Source organism: Drosophila serrata, unplaced genomic scaffold (genome assembly GCF_035046125.1).
Source record: "Drosophila serrata isolate PLE 108 unplaced genomic scaffold, ASM3504612v1 contig_66, whole genome shotgun sequence".
Lineage (NCBI taxonomy): Eukaryota > Metazoa > Arthropoda > Insecta > Diptera > Drosophilidae > Drosophila > Drosophila serrata.
In genome coordinates this window covers 651764-668579 of record NW_028256964.1, presented here as the reverse complement: position 1 = coordinate 668579, position 16816 = coordinate 651764, and the positions used below count along the sequence as shown (strand labels likewise).

General features: G+C 35.6%; 1 protein-coding gene across 1 annotated transcript in view; it reads left to right on the top strand.

Moving 5' to 3' along the window:
- Window positions 1-923: 923 nt before the first annotated feature.
- The window catches only part of LOC110181230 (uncharacterized), a 38710-nt gene continuing 22817 nt past the window's right edge, over window positions 924-16816 (top strand). Inside the window, exons 1-2 of the mRNA XM_086837798.1 lie at window positions 924-1360; window positions 15032-16444. Of these exons, the coding sequence (XP_086693924.1) occupies window positions 15218-16444 (1227 nt within the window). The 5' untranslated portion in view covers window positions 924-1360; window positions 15032-15217. The remainder of the gene's footprint in view (window positions 1361-15031; window positions 16445-16816) is intronic.

Genomic DNA, 16816 nt, shown 5'->3' with positions numbered 1-16816 from the left:
ACCGGAATGCACTCGAACGTAAGGAGAAGTTCGCGTTAAAAAATAGACGATTGTAGACAGCGGAGCATGAAATATTAAGCACTTCTCCCGGATAAACAAAGGCGGCGTCAGTGGCGGTGGCGGTGGCAACCAGAGAACGACTTGTTGGATTATATTCACTTATTTGTGTGGCCAAAAGCACTCGAAAGCAAACAACGTTCATGTACCAAGCTCTCCATAAAGCCACACAGTGCAAATATGGAAATTAAATGCATACAAATTTGGTAAATACTCGTAGTGTCATGGATACATATGTAATGTACAGAAATATGCTTTATTTTGATCGTTAAAGTAATTCTAAAGTTATTTAAAATGAAGTACATTTTCTCCTTCATTTTAAAGCATTAATATATATATCTCTAATATTGCTGTGCATTCCAAATCTACAAAGATCTATCTATCGTATCTTAAAAATGATATTTTCTAGTAAAAGTTATTGTAATTGGAAAAATTGGCGCCTTCTTTTAATTGATTTAGAAATCCACAGCAATTTCAGTGACATCCTTCACAAAACCCCACCAAAACCATTTAATTTACCTTGAACTTAATTATATAATTAAATATTTTATGTAAATTAAGCACTGTGTCAGCAGTAATTAAATGCTGCAGTTTTAACTGCTGCACGTGAACGCCCACGGGCGATCGGCCTGAGCGGCTACACGATTTCCTCGGAAAAGTGGGCGCCACCATCTAGAGTTTCACCTGAGCTCTTGTTTACTTTGCAGCGGAGAGCAGGGCGCAGAATCGGCGAGAGAAGTTACCCAACACAACCCCCCAGAACCACGTCCATGGGAGAGCTTTTCCGCGAAGCAATGCGCAGGCCCTCTCTCGCCGCCTCTCTCGTTAGTTTTCGGGGGAAAACAGAAACAGGCTTTCCCACTTTCGCTGGTGGCATCCGCCTGCAGTTTGGATCTTGAGTCGTGCGCGCTAACGCTCGTTTTCCTCGCTTTTCCGCTCGACAATTTTCCACGGCGGCTAACACACAACAATTACAGGCGACAAAAGCGGGCAAACAGTTTTTTGTTTTGAACGTTTTTTTTACTGCAGTTTTCCTCCTCTGTCTGCGGGACGAGGGGCTTTTCTTTTGCGGCTTTCGGTCTTTCCGTTCGCGTGTGTTTTCCGTTCGGTGTGTGTTTTTTGTGAGTGTTTCCCGTGCCTTTTGGCTTTACACACAGCGAATACGGGTAACTGAGGAAAAGCCACGCTAAACACAAAGAGAAATTGGGAAAACGCGGCGCCGCAACTTTTGCCAAATTGATTTTTATTGTGTGAGACGCCGAGTTCAAGCATTATTATATAAAAAGGAAAGGGCCACAAAGAGGTTGGTTTCTTAGCTCCATAACCAAAATAAAGAATTATTTAAAAAAGTTATTTAACATTCAAGTAAAAACATAAAAATTGGTTACTGCACGTGATTTGTTGCTGGCCAGTTTCACCCTCTTCTGACAGGGAAATTGTATCGCTCACCCCCGAGATCATAGAGAGCCGGTCGCTAACAGCCCCCCAGGGGGTGTGCAGTAGGAGGGTGGTGGTGGTGTGTGGTGGACACCACCCCGCGTCTGTGATGTCATGCCGCCCACCAGCGACATCGCCATAATCACAATAATGGTCTTAGACATCCTGGCGCGTCTCCCCACGAGAGCCAGATGGAGCTCCATTGATTTGTGGATTTCTTAAAGGTCCTCCCTTCACTTTATTATTTTGCATAATCTGTGAGAAAACTATTTATTAACATGGAGCTGCATATGCTCCTTGTACAGTGTATATACTGTATATAGATGCATATACATATATATAGTCGGCCTACTACACAAATCAGGTCAAAGTTGCATAGTGACCCAGAAACGAACGTTGACGTACGGCAAGGATACAAGTTGCTGGGAATCAAATCGTGACTTGGTTTGGATTTAGAATAAACTCGGCCGGGATATTGGGTTCTAACGAGCAAATTTTCCGATGCATCCAGAATATCAAATCCGCAATATGGAGCTACTGGGTTAAGCTTAGCATATTTCCATATCGAATTTGAATTTTGAGCTGGCGCCAATCGACTCTCTTATTGGAAGTGTTTGTACAACAATTTAAGCCTGTTTCGTGATGAATAATTAACAATATTTAAATATAAATATTTAATTTATTGAAGCAAAATTTAGCTGCAAAAAATAATAACATAAAAATAATAATACTTAAAATAATGGAAAATATACTTGTAACAACGTTTCAATGAAAATCCTTTTCCTAGTACAACCAATGTTTAACTACATCATACTTTGTATAATATGCTCCTATGACAAGTAAACATTGTAGTAATTATTTAATTGTTTTAGTAAATAATACCCAAGGGTCCCTCATTGCTTCAATAATTATGTTGGGGATCCACAACCCCTCAGCATTCTGTACGTGCAACATTTTTCGCTTTCCCCGTGTTTTGTTCGCTCCATTCTTGGCCCGTTGGCGAGACGTTACACATTTTCTGGCTCCCAGCTGATGGGACAAAGGAGCAGCAGACAACACTGAACTTGAGCGGGAAATGTAGGAAAAATATTGACATTCGCTATCCGGGAGGGTTACTATTTTCCTTTCCGTCTCCGCACTTTGTTTTGTTTTGAGCCCGGAGAGTGGAAACCGGAGAGTCGAGTGCAAAACAACAGGACGAAAATCGATACTGCTGCTACCCCGGCAGCACGCAGGTTTGGACCCAGACTTAGACCCGGATCCGGGCACACCATTGCGGACTCGAGTGGAGTGGAATGTGGAGCAGGGCCCTGACACAGAGCGGCGGGCACGAAGGGGCGTCAAAATCCAATAAGCACGCCAATGCGAGCGGCAACTCGAACTCGAACTCAAACCAACTCCAAAAATAGACACGGAGCCAAGCTGCGGAAAATGCGCACCAGGCGCAGGGAACAAAAATATGAAAAAACACTAACAGGGACACACACAAACACCCACCCGCACACGCTATACACACATAGGGTCACTAAATTTACAGAAACGCTCCTATAATAAATCTACTTCTAAAAACTACCACAGAACAGCTTTCCGAATTGAAATTAATGTTTTTTTGGCTTAATTATGATGCTTGGATAACTTTGATTTTTTAATAAAAATGGCCTGTTTTTATATCTTTTTGTAGAGTATAATTTCAGTCATAAGATTAAAACGCAGTGAAGGAGTCATTTCCGACCCTATAAATTATATATATTCTTGATCAGCATTAAAAGCGGAGTCGATCTAGCCATGTCCGGTCGAAAAATAAATTTTCGCAATTTTTCCGAAATTTAAAAAAATCATAAGGGGTTACATCATTAAAATTTGCAAAAATTGATTAAAATTTCAATTTTCTTATATTTTAATTTGAGTACGCAGCTTTGTTAATCTACTAAAAACTAGCACAGAACAGCTTTCCGAATTGGAATTAATGTTTTTTTAGCTTAGTTTTGTGAATTTTAAACTTTGATTTTTGGAAAAAATTGTCTGTTTTTATACCTTTTTGCGGGTTATTGTAATTTTAGTTCGAAACTTATAATGGCATCAACAAACGCAGTATGCAGATTTGTTAGTGGTATAAAAACCAGCACAGAAAAGCTTTCCGATTCAAAATTAATGCTAATTTGACTTAATTATGATGTTGGGAAAACTTAGATTTTTTAACAAAAATGGTATGTTTTTATACCTTTTTGCAGAGTATAATTTCAGTCAGAAGATTAAAACGCAGTGAAGGAGTCATTTCCGACCCTATAAATTATATATATTCTTGATCAGCATTAAAAGCGGAGTCGATCTAGCCATGTCCGGTCGAAAAATAAATTTTCGCAATTTTTCCGAAATTTAAAAAAATCATAAGGGGTTACATCATTAAAATTTGCAAAAATTGATTAAAATTTCAATTTTCTTATATTTTAATTTGAGTATGCAGCTTTGTTAATCTACTAAAAACTAGCACAGAACAGCTTTCCGAATTGGAATTAATGTTTTTTTAGCTTAGTTATGTGAATTTTAAACTTTGATTTTTGGAAATAATTGTCTGTTTTTATACCTTTTTGCGGGTTATTGTAATTTTAGTCCAAAACTTATAATGGCATCAACAAACGCAGTATGCAGATTTGTTAGTGGTATAAAAACCAGCACAGAAAAGCTTTCCGATTCAAAATTAATGCTAATTTGACTTAACTATGATGTTGGGAAAACTTAGATTTTTTAACAAAAATGGTATGTTTTTATACCTTTTTGCAGAGTATAATTTCAGTCAGAAGATTAAAACGCAGTGAAGGAGTCATTTCCGACCCTATAAATTATATATATTCTTGATCAGCATTAAAAGCGGAGTCGATCTAGCCATGTCCGGTCGAAAAATAAATTTTCGCAATTTTTCCGAAATTTAAAAAAATCATAAGGGGTTACATCATTAAAATTTGCAAAAATTGATTAAAATTTCAATTTTCTAATTTGAGTATGCAGCTTTGTTAATCTACTAAAGACTAGCACAGAACAGCTTTCCGAATTGGAAGTAATGTTTTTTTAGCTTAGTTATGTGAATTTTAAACTTTGATTTTTGGAAAAAATTGTCTGTTTTTATACCTTTTTGCGGGTTATTGTAATTTTAGTCCGAAACTTATAATGGCATCAACAAACGCAGTATGCAGATTTGTTAGTGCTATAAAAACCAGCACAGAAAAGCTTTCCGATTCAAAATTAATGCTAATTTGACTTAATTATGATGTTGGGAAAACTTAGATTTTTTAATAAAAATGGTATGTTTTTATACCTTTTTGCAGAGTATAATTTCAGTCAGAAGATTAAAACGCAGCGAAGGAGTCATTTCCGACCCTATAAATTATATATGTTCTTGATCAGCATTAAAAGCGGAGTCGATCTAGCCATGTCCGGTCGAAAAATAAATTTTCGCAATTTTTCCGAAATTTAAAAAAATCATAAGGGGTTACATCATTAAAATTTGCAAAAATTGATTAAAATTTCAATTTTCTAATATTTTAAATTGAGTATGCAGCTTTGTTAATCTACTAAAGACTAGCACAGAACAGCTTTCCGAATTGGAAGTAATGTTTTTTTAGCTTAGTTATGTGAATTTTAAACTTTGATTTTTGGAAAAAATTGTCTGTTTTTATACCTTTTTGCGGGTTATTGTAATTTTAGTCCGAAACTTATAATGGCATCAACAAACGCTGTATGCAGATTTGTTAGTGCTATAAAAACCAGCACAGAAAAGCTTTCCGATTCAAAATTAATGCTAATTTGACTTAATTATGATGTTGGGAAAACTTAGATTTTTTAATAAAAATGGTATGTTTTTATACCTTTTTGCAGAGTATAATTTCAGTCAGAAGATTAAAACGCAGCGAAGGAGTCACTTCCGACCCTATAAATTATATATGTTCTTGATCAGCATTAAAAGCGGAGTCGATCTAGCCATGTCCGGTCGAAAAATAAATTTTCGCAATTTTTCCGAAATTTAAAAAAATCATAAGGGGTTACATCATTAAAATTTGCAAAAATTGATTAAAATTTCAATTTTCTAATATTTTAAATTGAGTATGCAGCTTTGTTTTTCTACTAAAAACTAGCATAGAACAGCTTTCCGAATTGCAATTAATGTTTTTTTGGCTTAGTTATGAGAACTTTAAACTATGATATTTGGAAAAAAATAGTATGTTTTTATACCTTTTTGCAGGTTATTATAATTTTAGTCCGAAACTTATAATGGCATCAACAAACGCAGTATGCAGATTTGTTAGTGGTATAAAAACCAGCACAGAAAAGCTTTCCGATTCAAAATTAATGCTAATTTGACTTAATTATGATGTTGGGAAAACTTAGATTTTTTAACAAAAATGGTATGTTTTTATACCTTTTTGCAGAGTATAATTTCAGTCAGAAGATTAAAACGCAGTGAAGGAGTCATTTCCGACCCTATAAATTATATATATTCTTGATCAGCATTAAAAGCGGAGTCGATCTAGCCATGTCCGGTCGAAAAATAAATTTTCGCAATTTTTCCGAAATTTAAAAAAATCATAAGGGGTTACATCATTAAAATTTGCAAAAATTGATTAAAATTTCAATTTTCTTATATTTTAATTTGAGTATGCACCTTTGTTAATCTACTAAAAACTAGCACAGAACAGCTTTCCGAATTGAAATTAATGTTTTTTTAGCTTAGTTATGTGAATTTTAAACTTTGATTTTTGGAAAAAATTGTCTGTTTTTATACCTTTTTCCTGGTTATTATAAATTTTGTCCGAAAATTAAAATAAGCCATTATGGATTTCGGACTAAAATTATAATTACCTGCAAATAGATATAAAAACAGACAATTTTTATACCTTTTTGTAAGGTATTATAATTTTAATCCGAAAATTAAAATATTCCATTATGGATTTCGGACTAAAATTATAATAACCTGCAAATAGGTATAAAAACAGACAATTTTTATACCTTTTTGTAAGGTATTATAGTTTTTGTCCGAAACTTAAAATATGCCATTATAAGTTTCGGACTAAAATTATAATAACCTGCAAATAGGTATAAAAACAGACAATTTTTATACCTTTTTGTAAGGTATTATAATTTTAGTCCGAAAACTAAAATATTCCATTAAGGATTTCGGACTAAAATTATAATAACCTGCAAATAGGTATAAAAACAGACAATTTTTATACCTTTTTGTAAGGTATTATAATTTTAGTCCGAAAATTAAAATATTCCATTATGAATTTCGGACTAAAATTATAATAACCTGCAAATAGGTATAAAAACAGAAAATTTTTATACCTTTTTGTAAGGTATTATAATTTTAGTCCGAAAATTAAAATATTCCATTATGGATTTCGGACTAAAATTATAATAACCTGCAAATAGGTATAAAAACAGACAATTTTTATACCATTTTGTAAGGTATTATAATTTTAGTCCGAAAATTAATATATTCCATTATGGATTTCGGACTAAAATTATAATAACCTGCAAATAGGTATAAAAACAGACCATTTTTATACCTTTTTGTAAGGTATTATAATTTTAGTCCGAAAATTAAAATATGTCATTATGAGTTTCGGACTAAATTTATAACAACCTGCAAAAAAGGTATAAAAACAGACAATTTTTATACCTTTTTGTAAGTTATTATAATTTTAGTCCGAAACTTATAATGGTTTATTTTAAGTTTCGGACTAAAATTATAATAACTTACAAAAAGGTATAAAAATTGTCCGTTTTTATACCTTTTTTGCAGGTTATTATAAATTTAGTCCGAAACTCATAATTGCATATTTTAATTTTCGGACTAAAATTATAATACCTTACAAAAAGGTATAAAAATGGTCTGTTTTTATACCTATTTGCAGGTTATTATAATTTTAGTCCGAAATCCATAATGGAATATATTAATTTTCGGACTAAAATTATAATACCTTACAAAATGGTATAAAAATTGTCTGTTTTTATACCTATTTGCAGGTTATTATAATTTTAGTCCGAAATCCATAATGGAATATTTTAATTTTCGGACTAAAATTATAATACCTTACAAAAAGGTATAAAAATTGTCTGTTTTTATACCTATTTGCAGGTTATTATAATTTTAGTCCGAAATCCATAATGGAATATTTTAATTTTCGGACTAAAATTATAATACCTTACAAAAAGGTATAAAAATTGTCTGTTTTTATACCTATTTGCAGGTTATTATAATTTTAGTCCGAAACTTATAATGGCATATTTTAAGTTTCGGACTAAAACTATAATAAATTACAAAAAGGTATAAAAATTGTCTGTTTTTATACCTTTTTGCAGGTTATTATAATTTTAGTCCGAAAATTAAAATATGCCATTATGAGTTTCGGACTAAAATTATAATAACCTGCAAAAAGGTATAAAAACATACTATTTTTTTTCCAAATATCATAGTTTAAAGTTCTCATAACTAAGCCAAAAAAACATTAATTGCAATTCGGAAAGCTGTTCTATGCTAGTTTTTAGTAGAAAAACAAAGCTGCATACTCAATTTAAAATATTAGAAAATTGAAATTTTAATCAATTTTTGCAAATTTTAATGATGTAACCCCTTATGATTTTTTTAAATTTCGGAAAAATTGCGAAAATTTATTTTTCGACCGGTAATGGCTAGATCGACTCCGCTTTTATTGCTGATCAAGAATATATATAATTTAAAGGGTCGGAAATGACTCCTTCGCTGCGTTTTAATCTTCTGACTAAAATTATACTCGGCAAAAAGGTATAAAAACAGACCATTTTTGTTAAAAAATCTAAGTTTTCCCAACATCATAGTTAAGTCAAATTAGCATTAATTTTAATTCGGAAAGCTTTTCTGTGCTGGTTTTTATAGCACTAACAAATCTGCATACAGCGTTTGTTGATGCCATTATAAGTTTCGGACTAAAATTACAATAACCCGCAAAAAGGTATAAAAACAGACAATTTTTTCCAAAAATCAAAGTTTAAAATTCACAAAACTAAGCTAAAAAAACATTAATTCCAATTCGGAAAGCTGTTCTGTGCTAGTTTTTAGTAGATTAACAAAGCTGCGTACTCAAATTAAAATATAAGAAAATTGAAATTTTAATCAATTTTTGCAAATTTTAATGATTATGATTTTTTTAAATTTCAGAAAAATTGCGAAAATTTATTTTTCGACCAGACATGGCTAGATCGACTCCGCTTTTAATGCTGATCAAGAATATATATAATTTATAGGGTCGGAAATGACTCCTTCACTGCGTTTTAATCTTCTGACTGAAATTATACTCTGCAAAAAGGTATAAAAACATACCATTTTTGTTAAAAAATCTAAGTTTTCCCAACATCATAATTAAGCCAAATTAGCATTAATTTTGATTCGGAAAGCTTTTCTGTGCTGGTTTTTATAGCACTAACAAATCTGCATACAGCGTTTGTTGATGCCATTATAAGTTTCGAACTAAAATTACAATAACCCGCAAAAAGGTATAAAAACAGACAATTTTTTCCAAAAATCAAAGTTTAAAATTCACAAAACTAAGCTAAAAAAACATTAATTCCAATTCGGAAAGCTGTTCTGTGCTAGTTTTTAGTAGATTAACAAAGCTGCATACTCAATTTAAAATATAAGAAAATTGAAATTTTAATCAATTTTTGCAAATTTTAATGATGTAACCCCTTATGATTTTTTTAAATTTCGGAAAAATTGCGAAAATTTATTTTTCGACCGGACATGGCTAGATCGACTCCGCTTTTAATGCTGATCAAGAATATATATAATTTATAGGGTCGGAAATGACTCCTTCACTGCGTTTTAATCTCCTGACTGAAATTATACTCTGCAAAAAGGTATAAAAACATACCATTTTTATTAAAAAATCTAAGTTTTCCCAACATCATAATTAAGTCAAATTAGCATTAATTTTGAATCGGAAAGCTTTTCTGTGCTGGTTTTTATAGCACTAACAAATCTGCATACTGCGTTTGTTAATGCCATTATAAGTTTCGGACTAAAATTATAATAACCTGCAAAAAGGTATAAAAACATACTATTTTTTTTCCAAATATCATAGTTTAAAGTTCTCATAACTAAGCCAAAAAAACATTAATTGCAATTCGGAAAGCTGTTCTATACTAGTTTTTAGTAGATTTACAAAGCTGCATACTCAATTTAAAATATAAGAAAATTGAAATTTTAATCAATTTTTGCAAATTTTAATGATGTAACCCCTTATGATTTTTTTAAATTTCAGAAAAATTGCGAAAATTTATTTTTCGACCAGACATGGCTAGATCGACTCCGCTTTTAATGCTGATCAAGAATATATATAATTTATAGGGTCGGAAATGACTCCTTCACTGCGTTTTAATCTTCTGACTGAAATTATACTCTGCAAAAAGGTATAAAAACATACCATTTTTGTTAAAAAATCTAAGTTTTCCCAACATCATAATTAAGCCAAATTAGCATTAATTTTGATTCGGAAAGCTTTTCTGTGCTGGTTTTTATAGCACTAACAAATCTGCATACAGCGTTTGTTGATGCCATTATAAGTTTCGAACTAAAATTACAATAACCCGCAAAAAGGTATAAAAACAGACAATTTTTTCCAAAAATCAAAGTTTAAAATTCACAAAACTAAGCTAAAAAAACATTAATTCCAATTCGGAAAGCTGTTCTGTGCTAGTTTTTAGTAGATTAACAAAGCTGCATACTCAATTTAAAATATAAGAAAATTGAAATTTTAATCAATTTTTGCAAATTTTAATGATGTAACCCCTTATGATTTTTTTAAATTTCGGAAAAATTGCGAAAATTTATTTTTCGACCGGACATGGCTAGATCGACTCCGCTTTTAATGCTGATCAAGAATATATATAATTTATAGGGTCGGAAATGACTCCTTCACTGCGTTTTAATCTCCTGACTGAAATTATACTCTGCAAAAAGGTATAAAAACATACCATTTTTATTAAAAAATCTAAGTTTTCCCAACATCATAATTAAGTCAAATTAGCATATATTTTGATTCGGAAAGCTTTTCTGTGCTGGTTTTTATAGCACTAACAAATCTGCATACAGCGTTTGTTGATGCCATTATAAGTTTCGGACTAAAATTACAATAACCCGCAAAAAGGTATAAAAACAGACAATTTTTTCCAAAAATCAAAGTTTAAAATTCACAAAACTAAGCTAAAAAAACATTAATTCCAATTCGGAAAGCTGTTCTGTGCTAGTTTTTAGTAGATTAACAAAGCTGCGTACTCAAATTAAAATATAAGAAAATTGAAATTTTAATCAATTTTTGCAAATTTTAATGATTATGATTTTTTTAAATTTCGGAAAAATTGCGAAAATTTATTTTCGACCGGACATGGCTAGATCGACTCCGCTTTTAATGCTGATCAAGAACATATATAATTTATAGGGTCGGAAATGACTCCTTCGCTGCGTTTTAATCTTCTGACTGAAATTATACTCTGCAAAAAGGTATAAAAACATACCATTTTTATTAAAAAATCTAAGTTTTCCCAACATCATAATTAAGTCAAATTAGCATTAATTTTGAATCGGAAAGCTTTTCTGTGCTGGTTTTTATAGCACTAACAAATCTGCATACTGCGTTTGTTGATGCCATTATAAGTTTCGGACTAAAATTACAATAACCCGCAAAAAGGTATAAAAACAGACAATTTTTTCCAAAAATCAAAGTTTAAAATTCACAAAACTAAGCTAAAAAAACATTAATTCCAATTCGGAAAGCTGTTCTGTGCTAGTTTTTAGTAGATTAACAAAGCTGCATACTCAATTTAAAATATAAGAAAATTGAAATTTTAATCAATTTTTGCAAATTTTAATGATGTAACCCCTTATGATTTTTTTAAATTTCGGAAAAATTGCGAAAATTTATTTTTCGACCGGACATGGCTAGATCGACTCCGCTTTTAATGCTGATCAAGAATATATATAATTTATAGGGTCGGAAATGACTCCTTCACTGCGTTTTAATCTCCTGACTGAAATTATACTCTGCAAAAAGGTATAAAAACATACCATTTTTATTAAAAAATCTAAGTTTTCCCAACATCATAATTAAGTCAAATTAGCATTAATTTTGAATCGGAAAGCTTTTCTGTGCTGGTTTTTATAGCACTAACAAATCTGCATACTGCGTTTGTTAATGCCATTATAAGTTTCGGACTAAAATTATAATAACCTGCAAAAAGGTATAAAAACATACTATTTTTTTTCCAAATATCATAGTTTAAAGTTCTCATAACTAAGCCAAAAAAACATTAATTGCAATTCGGAAAGCTGTTCTATACTAGTTTTTAGTAGATTTACAAAGCTGCATACTCAATTTAAAATATAAGAAAATTGAAATTTTAATCAATTTTTGCAAATTTTAATGATGTAACCCCTTATGATTTTTTTAAATTTCAGAAAAATTGCGAAAATTTATTTTTCGACCAGACATGGCTAGATCGACTCCGCTTTTAATGCTGATCAAGAATATATATAATTTATAGGGTCGGAAATGACTCCTTCACTGCGTTTTAATCTTCTGACTGAAATTATACTCTGCAAAAAGGTATAAAAACATACCATTTTTGTTAAAAAATCTAAGTTTTCCCAACATCATAATTAAGCCAAATTAGCATTAATTTTGATTCGGAAAGCTTTTCTGTGCTGGTTTTTATACCACTAACAAATCTGCATACAGCGTTTGTTGATGCCATTATAAGTTTCGAACTAAAATTACAATAACCCGCAAAAAGGTATAAAAACAGACAATTTTTTCCAAAAATCAAAGTTTAAAATTCACAAAACTAAGCTAAAAAAACATTAATTCCAATTCGGAAAGCTGTTCTGTGCTAGTTTTTAGTAGATTTACAAAGCTGCATACTCAATTTAAAATATAAGAAAATTGAAATTTTAATCAATTTTTGCAAATTTTAATGATGTAACCCCTTATGATTTTTTTAAATTTCAGAAAAATTGCGAAAATTTATTTTTCGACCGGACATGGCTAGATCGACTCCGCTTTTATTTCTGATCAAGAATATATATAATTTATAGGGTCGGAAATGACTCCTTCGCTGCGTTTTAATCTTCTGACTAAAATTATAAAACCCACCATATTTTTTATATAGGTAGTATGGGCTATAGTTTTGTTCGCAAAAACAAAGCAAAAGCTTTTCCAAATTTTAGTTGCGTGTCGCAGTGGCCGAAGGGCGGGGCATTGGGCGGTGAAATGCACTTTCCCGGAGTATTAATCAAATTACTGAGACTATAATTAAACATTGCAGGGCAGGGCAAAGACGTGGCTCTGAACTAGCTTGTACTGGTTGCTCTTGAAAGCTCTTTTTAACAAGGTTCCAAGTAACTAAATGAATTTTTATAGAGCACTATAAAATTTGTTTTGTGTGTCCAAAAAGGTTTTAATATTTAGTTTAGTTTTTAAGCCTTCTATTCTTTTCAAACTCGGTATAAATTTTACCCTTTATTTTAAATCCTACTCACTTCCGTCTTTTCTTAAATCTGGCTTGAATTAACCATGTGATATAACCAAATTGTGCAGGCGGAGGAGTCACATACACAGTGATTTGTAAAATTATCAAGCCAATTTTCACCCAAGCGACGAGGCACTCTCTTCCACTCCGAGTAACCCAATCGAGTATCCTCCAGGATGAGTCCTTCCGCCACATCCACCGCATCTCCCTGCTACCCAGATTGTTCATTTTGGCAAAGTCAAGGAGGATTGTGTAACTTGTAACAGACGGAAGGGGCCGAGACGACGGCTGCTTGGATAATGCCAACTCTTGGCTGCTACATTGGGGCACAAAAATTTGTATTTGCATTTGTCGCACAATCAAATCACAACAATAAAAAGCAGTCACATTGAGACAAAACGATGGCTAAATACTCTTAGTTTATTCTAAGTACATTGTTGTAACAATGGCATTCTTATTTTGAAGCTTTTTAAGCCAGAAAAGTAAGTTTAATTCATTTAGATTTTAGATTAGAAATTAAAGCTGCATCGATATCGATCATTTTGACTTAAAATCACAATTTTCCTCATAAAAACCATCGAAAATATTGATTCTCTACCAGCTCTAGTCAGGATAACCCCTTTGGGGTTAGGGTGCTGGCGGAACATTCCGCATTCGGAGCGGAAGTGACAGACAAAGCTCAGTCAATGTCTCTGCCACGCCTCTCCGAGCTGGCTTTTGTTTGGGCTCACGTCCAAGCGGAAAGACAGCGACGATTGCGAAGATTGGGACAGGACCCTCAGCCAGGCGAGGATAACGGAGGTTGGGGGAGGATGCTGACGCTGATGCAGCCAGGCGGACCAAAGGATAAGCGCTTACCTTGGTGCTCCAAGGTCTTTCCCTCGGAACTGACGAATCCGCGCATTTATGGCAATTAAATTCTGTACTTTTCACAAAGTACATCCTTGATAGCCAGGATTGAAACGGAAATGAGTGGAAAAGGTTCATACTGGAGGGAAAAGCTTCGAGTTCTCCTCCCGGTTAATTGAGCATTTAAGTTTTTATTTATGTTCTGGAGAGTGAAAGCAATATGTATCCATTTCAGTTTACTGGGAAACCAATTAATCTGATTTGCTTCATTTAATTGAACAATTGCCATTAAAGAAGGGAAGAAATTTATAAGAAAAAGTTGAGTAATACTTACAATTTTCCTTACTTTCCAGGGATATAAGTTCTATAAAATTATTTAAATAATCCAGTGATTAGTAACCCACAAAGTTGAGAAAGTATATGCTATCTTAAAGTTTCGCAGCATTAAATCTCCCTTTGGTGGTATCAGTGTAGTCTGTGTAATCTAATTGGCCATCTTGGACAGTCCCAAGGACCCAAGGAATGGCTCCGCCTAACTTTCACGGAATTTACCACTTCCGGTGATTCGAAGGCAATGCACCGGGTGGCGCCTTACCTTGGCTTAGTTAGACTGCAGATGGGTTGGTCCGATGGCGGTGGAAACATTGTTTGCTTATCGGACAAAGCAACCAACTTTAGCAGCAACAACAAGTCGGAGGTCGGAGGTTATGGCCTGCACGCCAACACCGCGAAAGTGGGCCATAAATCTGTTCGCTGTTGGCCTTCTTTCATTTTTAACTTGGTCACGTCGTGGAGTACGAGAAAGTGCCAGCGATGTGGTTTGACGTGAGGCAATACTCGGAGAAATCATTGACAGTTGGTGACAAACTGCAGTTGGCCCTTTTCCCACAAATCATGCAATTGCAGTTGGGAAATGGGTTGGGTTTCTTCGTATATAAATGTTTATAGTTAATGACTGGTAATAGAAACAACTCTCTACTGCATGAATTACTGTATACTTTATAGATATGAATCTTTATGAATATATGCCTAATCACTTGTGGTAACCATGTATAACCCATTAGTCATTCAACCCTTAAGCAAAAGCCACCCCCATTAACACTATGTATCGCCTTACCTTGCCTCCTTCCAGGTTGAACCTCGCTAATTGCCGGTGAAAAGGGTCAGCAATGCACGGTGCGAGCGGGATGTAAAGGATAACCGAAACTCGAGCTGAACACACACACACTGAGAATCACGAGGAAGTGAGGACGAGGGCGCTCCACTTTTTCCGAAGCGCTTTTCCACCGGTGGCAAGGTGAATCTGTTCCAGCACACCATGTCATCGATCTCGGCGCAGGGCGTGGTCGAGAGAGCCTCCGCCGAATTGTCGAAACGAATCAACGGGCTGGGGCTGCGCTCGAAGCACCACCACAGTGGCTCCGGAAGTGGTGCAGCCGGGGACACGGCCACCGCACCGGGAACCACGCCCACACCACCGACATCCAGCGGCAAGACGTCGGTGATGGAGCGGGTAACGAACGCACTCTGCGGCGGAGGCAACTCCAACTCCAACTCCGGATCGAATGGCGCCAATAGCAATTCCTCCTCGCCGGCAGCTGCCGCTGCCACTGCTTCGCCTGCCAGCAATGCAAATCCTCCCCAGACGCCCGACAAGCCCTCCAGGGGCAGTAGCCCCAGTCCCGGAGGCATTGCCATTCCCAGTGGCCAGCCGCAGGTGTCCAACTCCACACACCACCTCCTGCAGCAGCAGCAGCAGCAGCAGCAACAGCAACTGCAACTGCAGCAGTCGCAGCAGCAACATCTTCAGCTGCAGGCCTCCACGCTGATCAACTCGAACCACCACGTGATGGTGGGTCCAGCCCCGCCCACAGGCATGCCCCTGGGAGCACCACCCACGCCCACAGTAAAGTCCATTGCCAAGCAGATGAACATAACCATACCGGGCGGCGGAGTCGGACCGGGTTCGCCCACCTTCAGCACCATGGGCATGGTGGCGGCACAGAAGGCGGCCGCTGGCGGTGGCGGCGGCGGCAGCGGTGGTACCCCTCTGCAGCTGAGGAAGCAGCTGCCCAATCCTCACCTGCATCACCCGTACGGGAACATGGCGGTGAACCAGTCACCGCTGATCATGCAGCACCAGCTCCACCCGCCGCCCATCCACAGCATCGAGCTGCTGATGCTGGACGACCGCTTTCTGAGCCGCTTCTTCCAGTACTTCTCGCCCTACGAGCGCCGCATCCTGGCCCAGGTGTGCATCAAGTGGCGGGACACACTGTACCGCAGTCCGCGCTACTGGAGCGGCCTGCTGCCCACGCTGCAGTGCCGCGAACTCCGCCAGATGCCGGGCTGTGATCGCGGCAAGCTGTACAACTCGCTCATTCGTCGGGGATTTCACGCTTTAGGTTTGGTGGGTGCCTCCGATGAGGATGCCCTGGATGTGGTCCACTCCTTCCCGCTCGCCTCCAAGCACGTCCATTCGCTCAGCCTGCGCTGCTCCTCGATCAGCGACAGAGGACTGGAGACGCTCCTGGACCATTTGCAGGTGAGTTTTACGAGAAGGATTCAAGTTAAGCTAGTAAGAAATCATTAAATCTTAAATTTAACACGGTTGAAACATATAAGAAAATGTTGCTAGTGTGGTATCCACACACAATCTCGAATAATGGACTGTCGTTTGTTTAAAATGCAAGACAACTTGGCCTAGGGGCAGGCAGCAAAGTCCAAAAATCTGGCCCCAAGGTCCCAAGAAGAGCAGCTGCTTTCCACTCGGACGGAGCATCCCTTAACTTCTCCTTTTCTGCCTTGGGGGACCCCCTTTGGAGATGGGACTCCGTGATGGGTTTTCTTTATTTTCAGAGAGAACAAAAATCTCGACTGTGGGTGTGTGAGCATTTTTGTTTTGGCCAGCGACAAG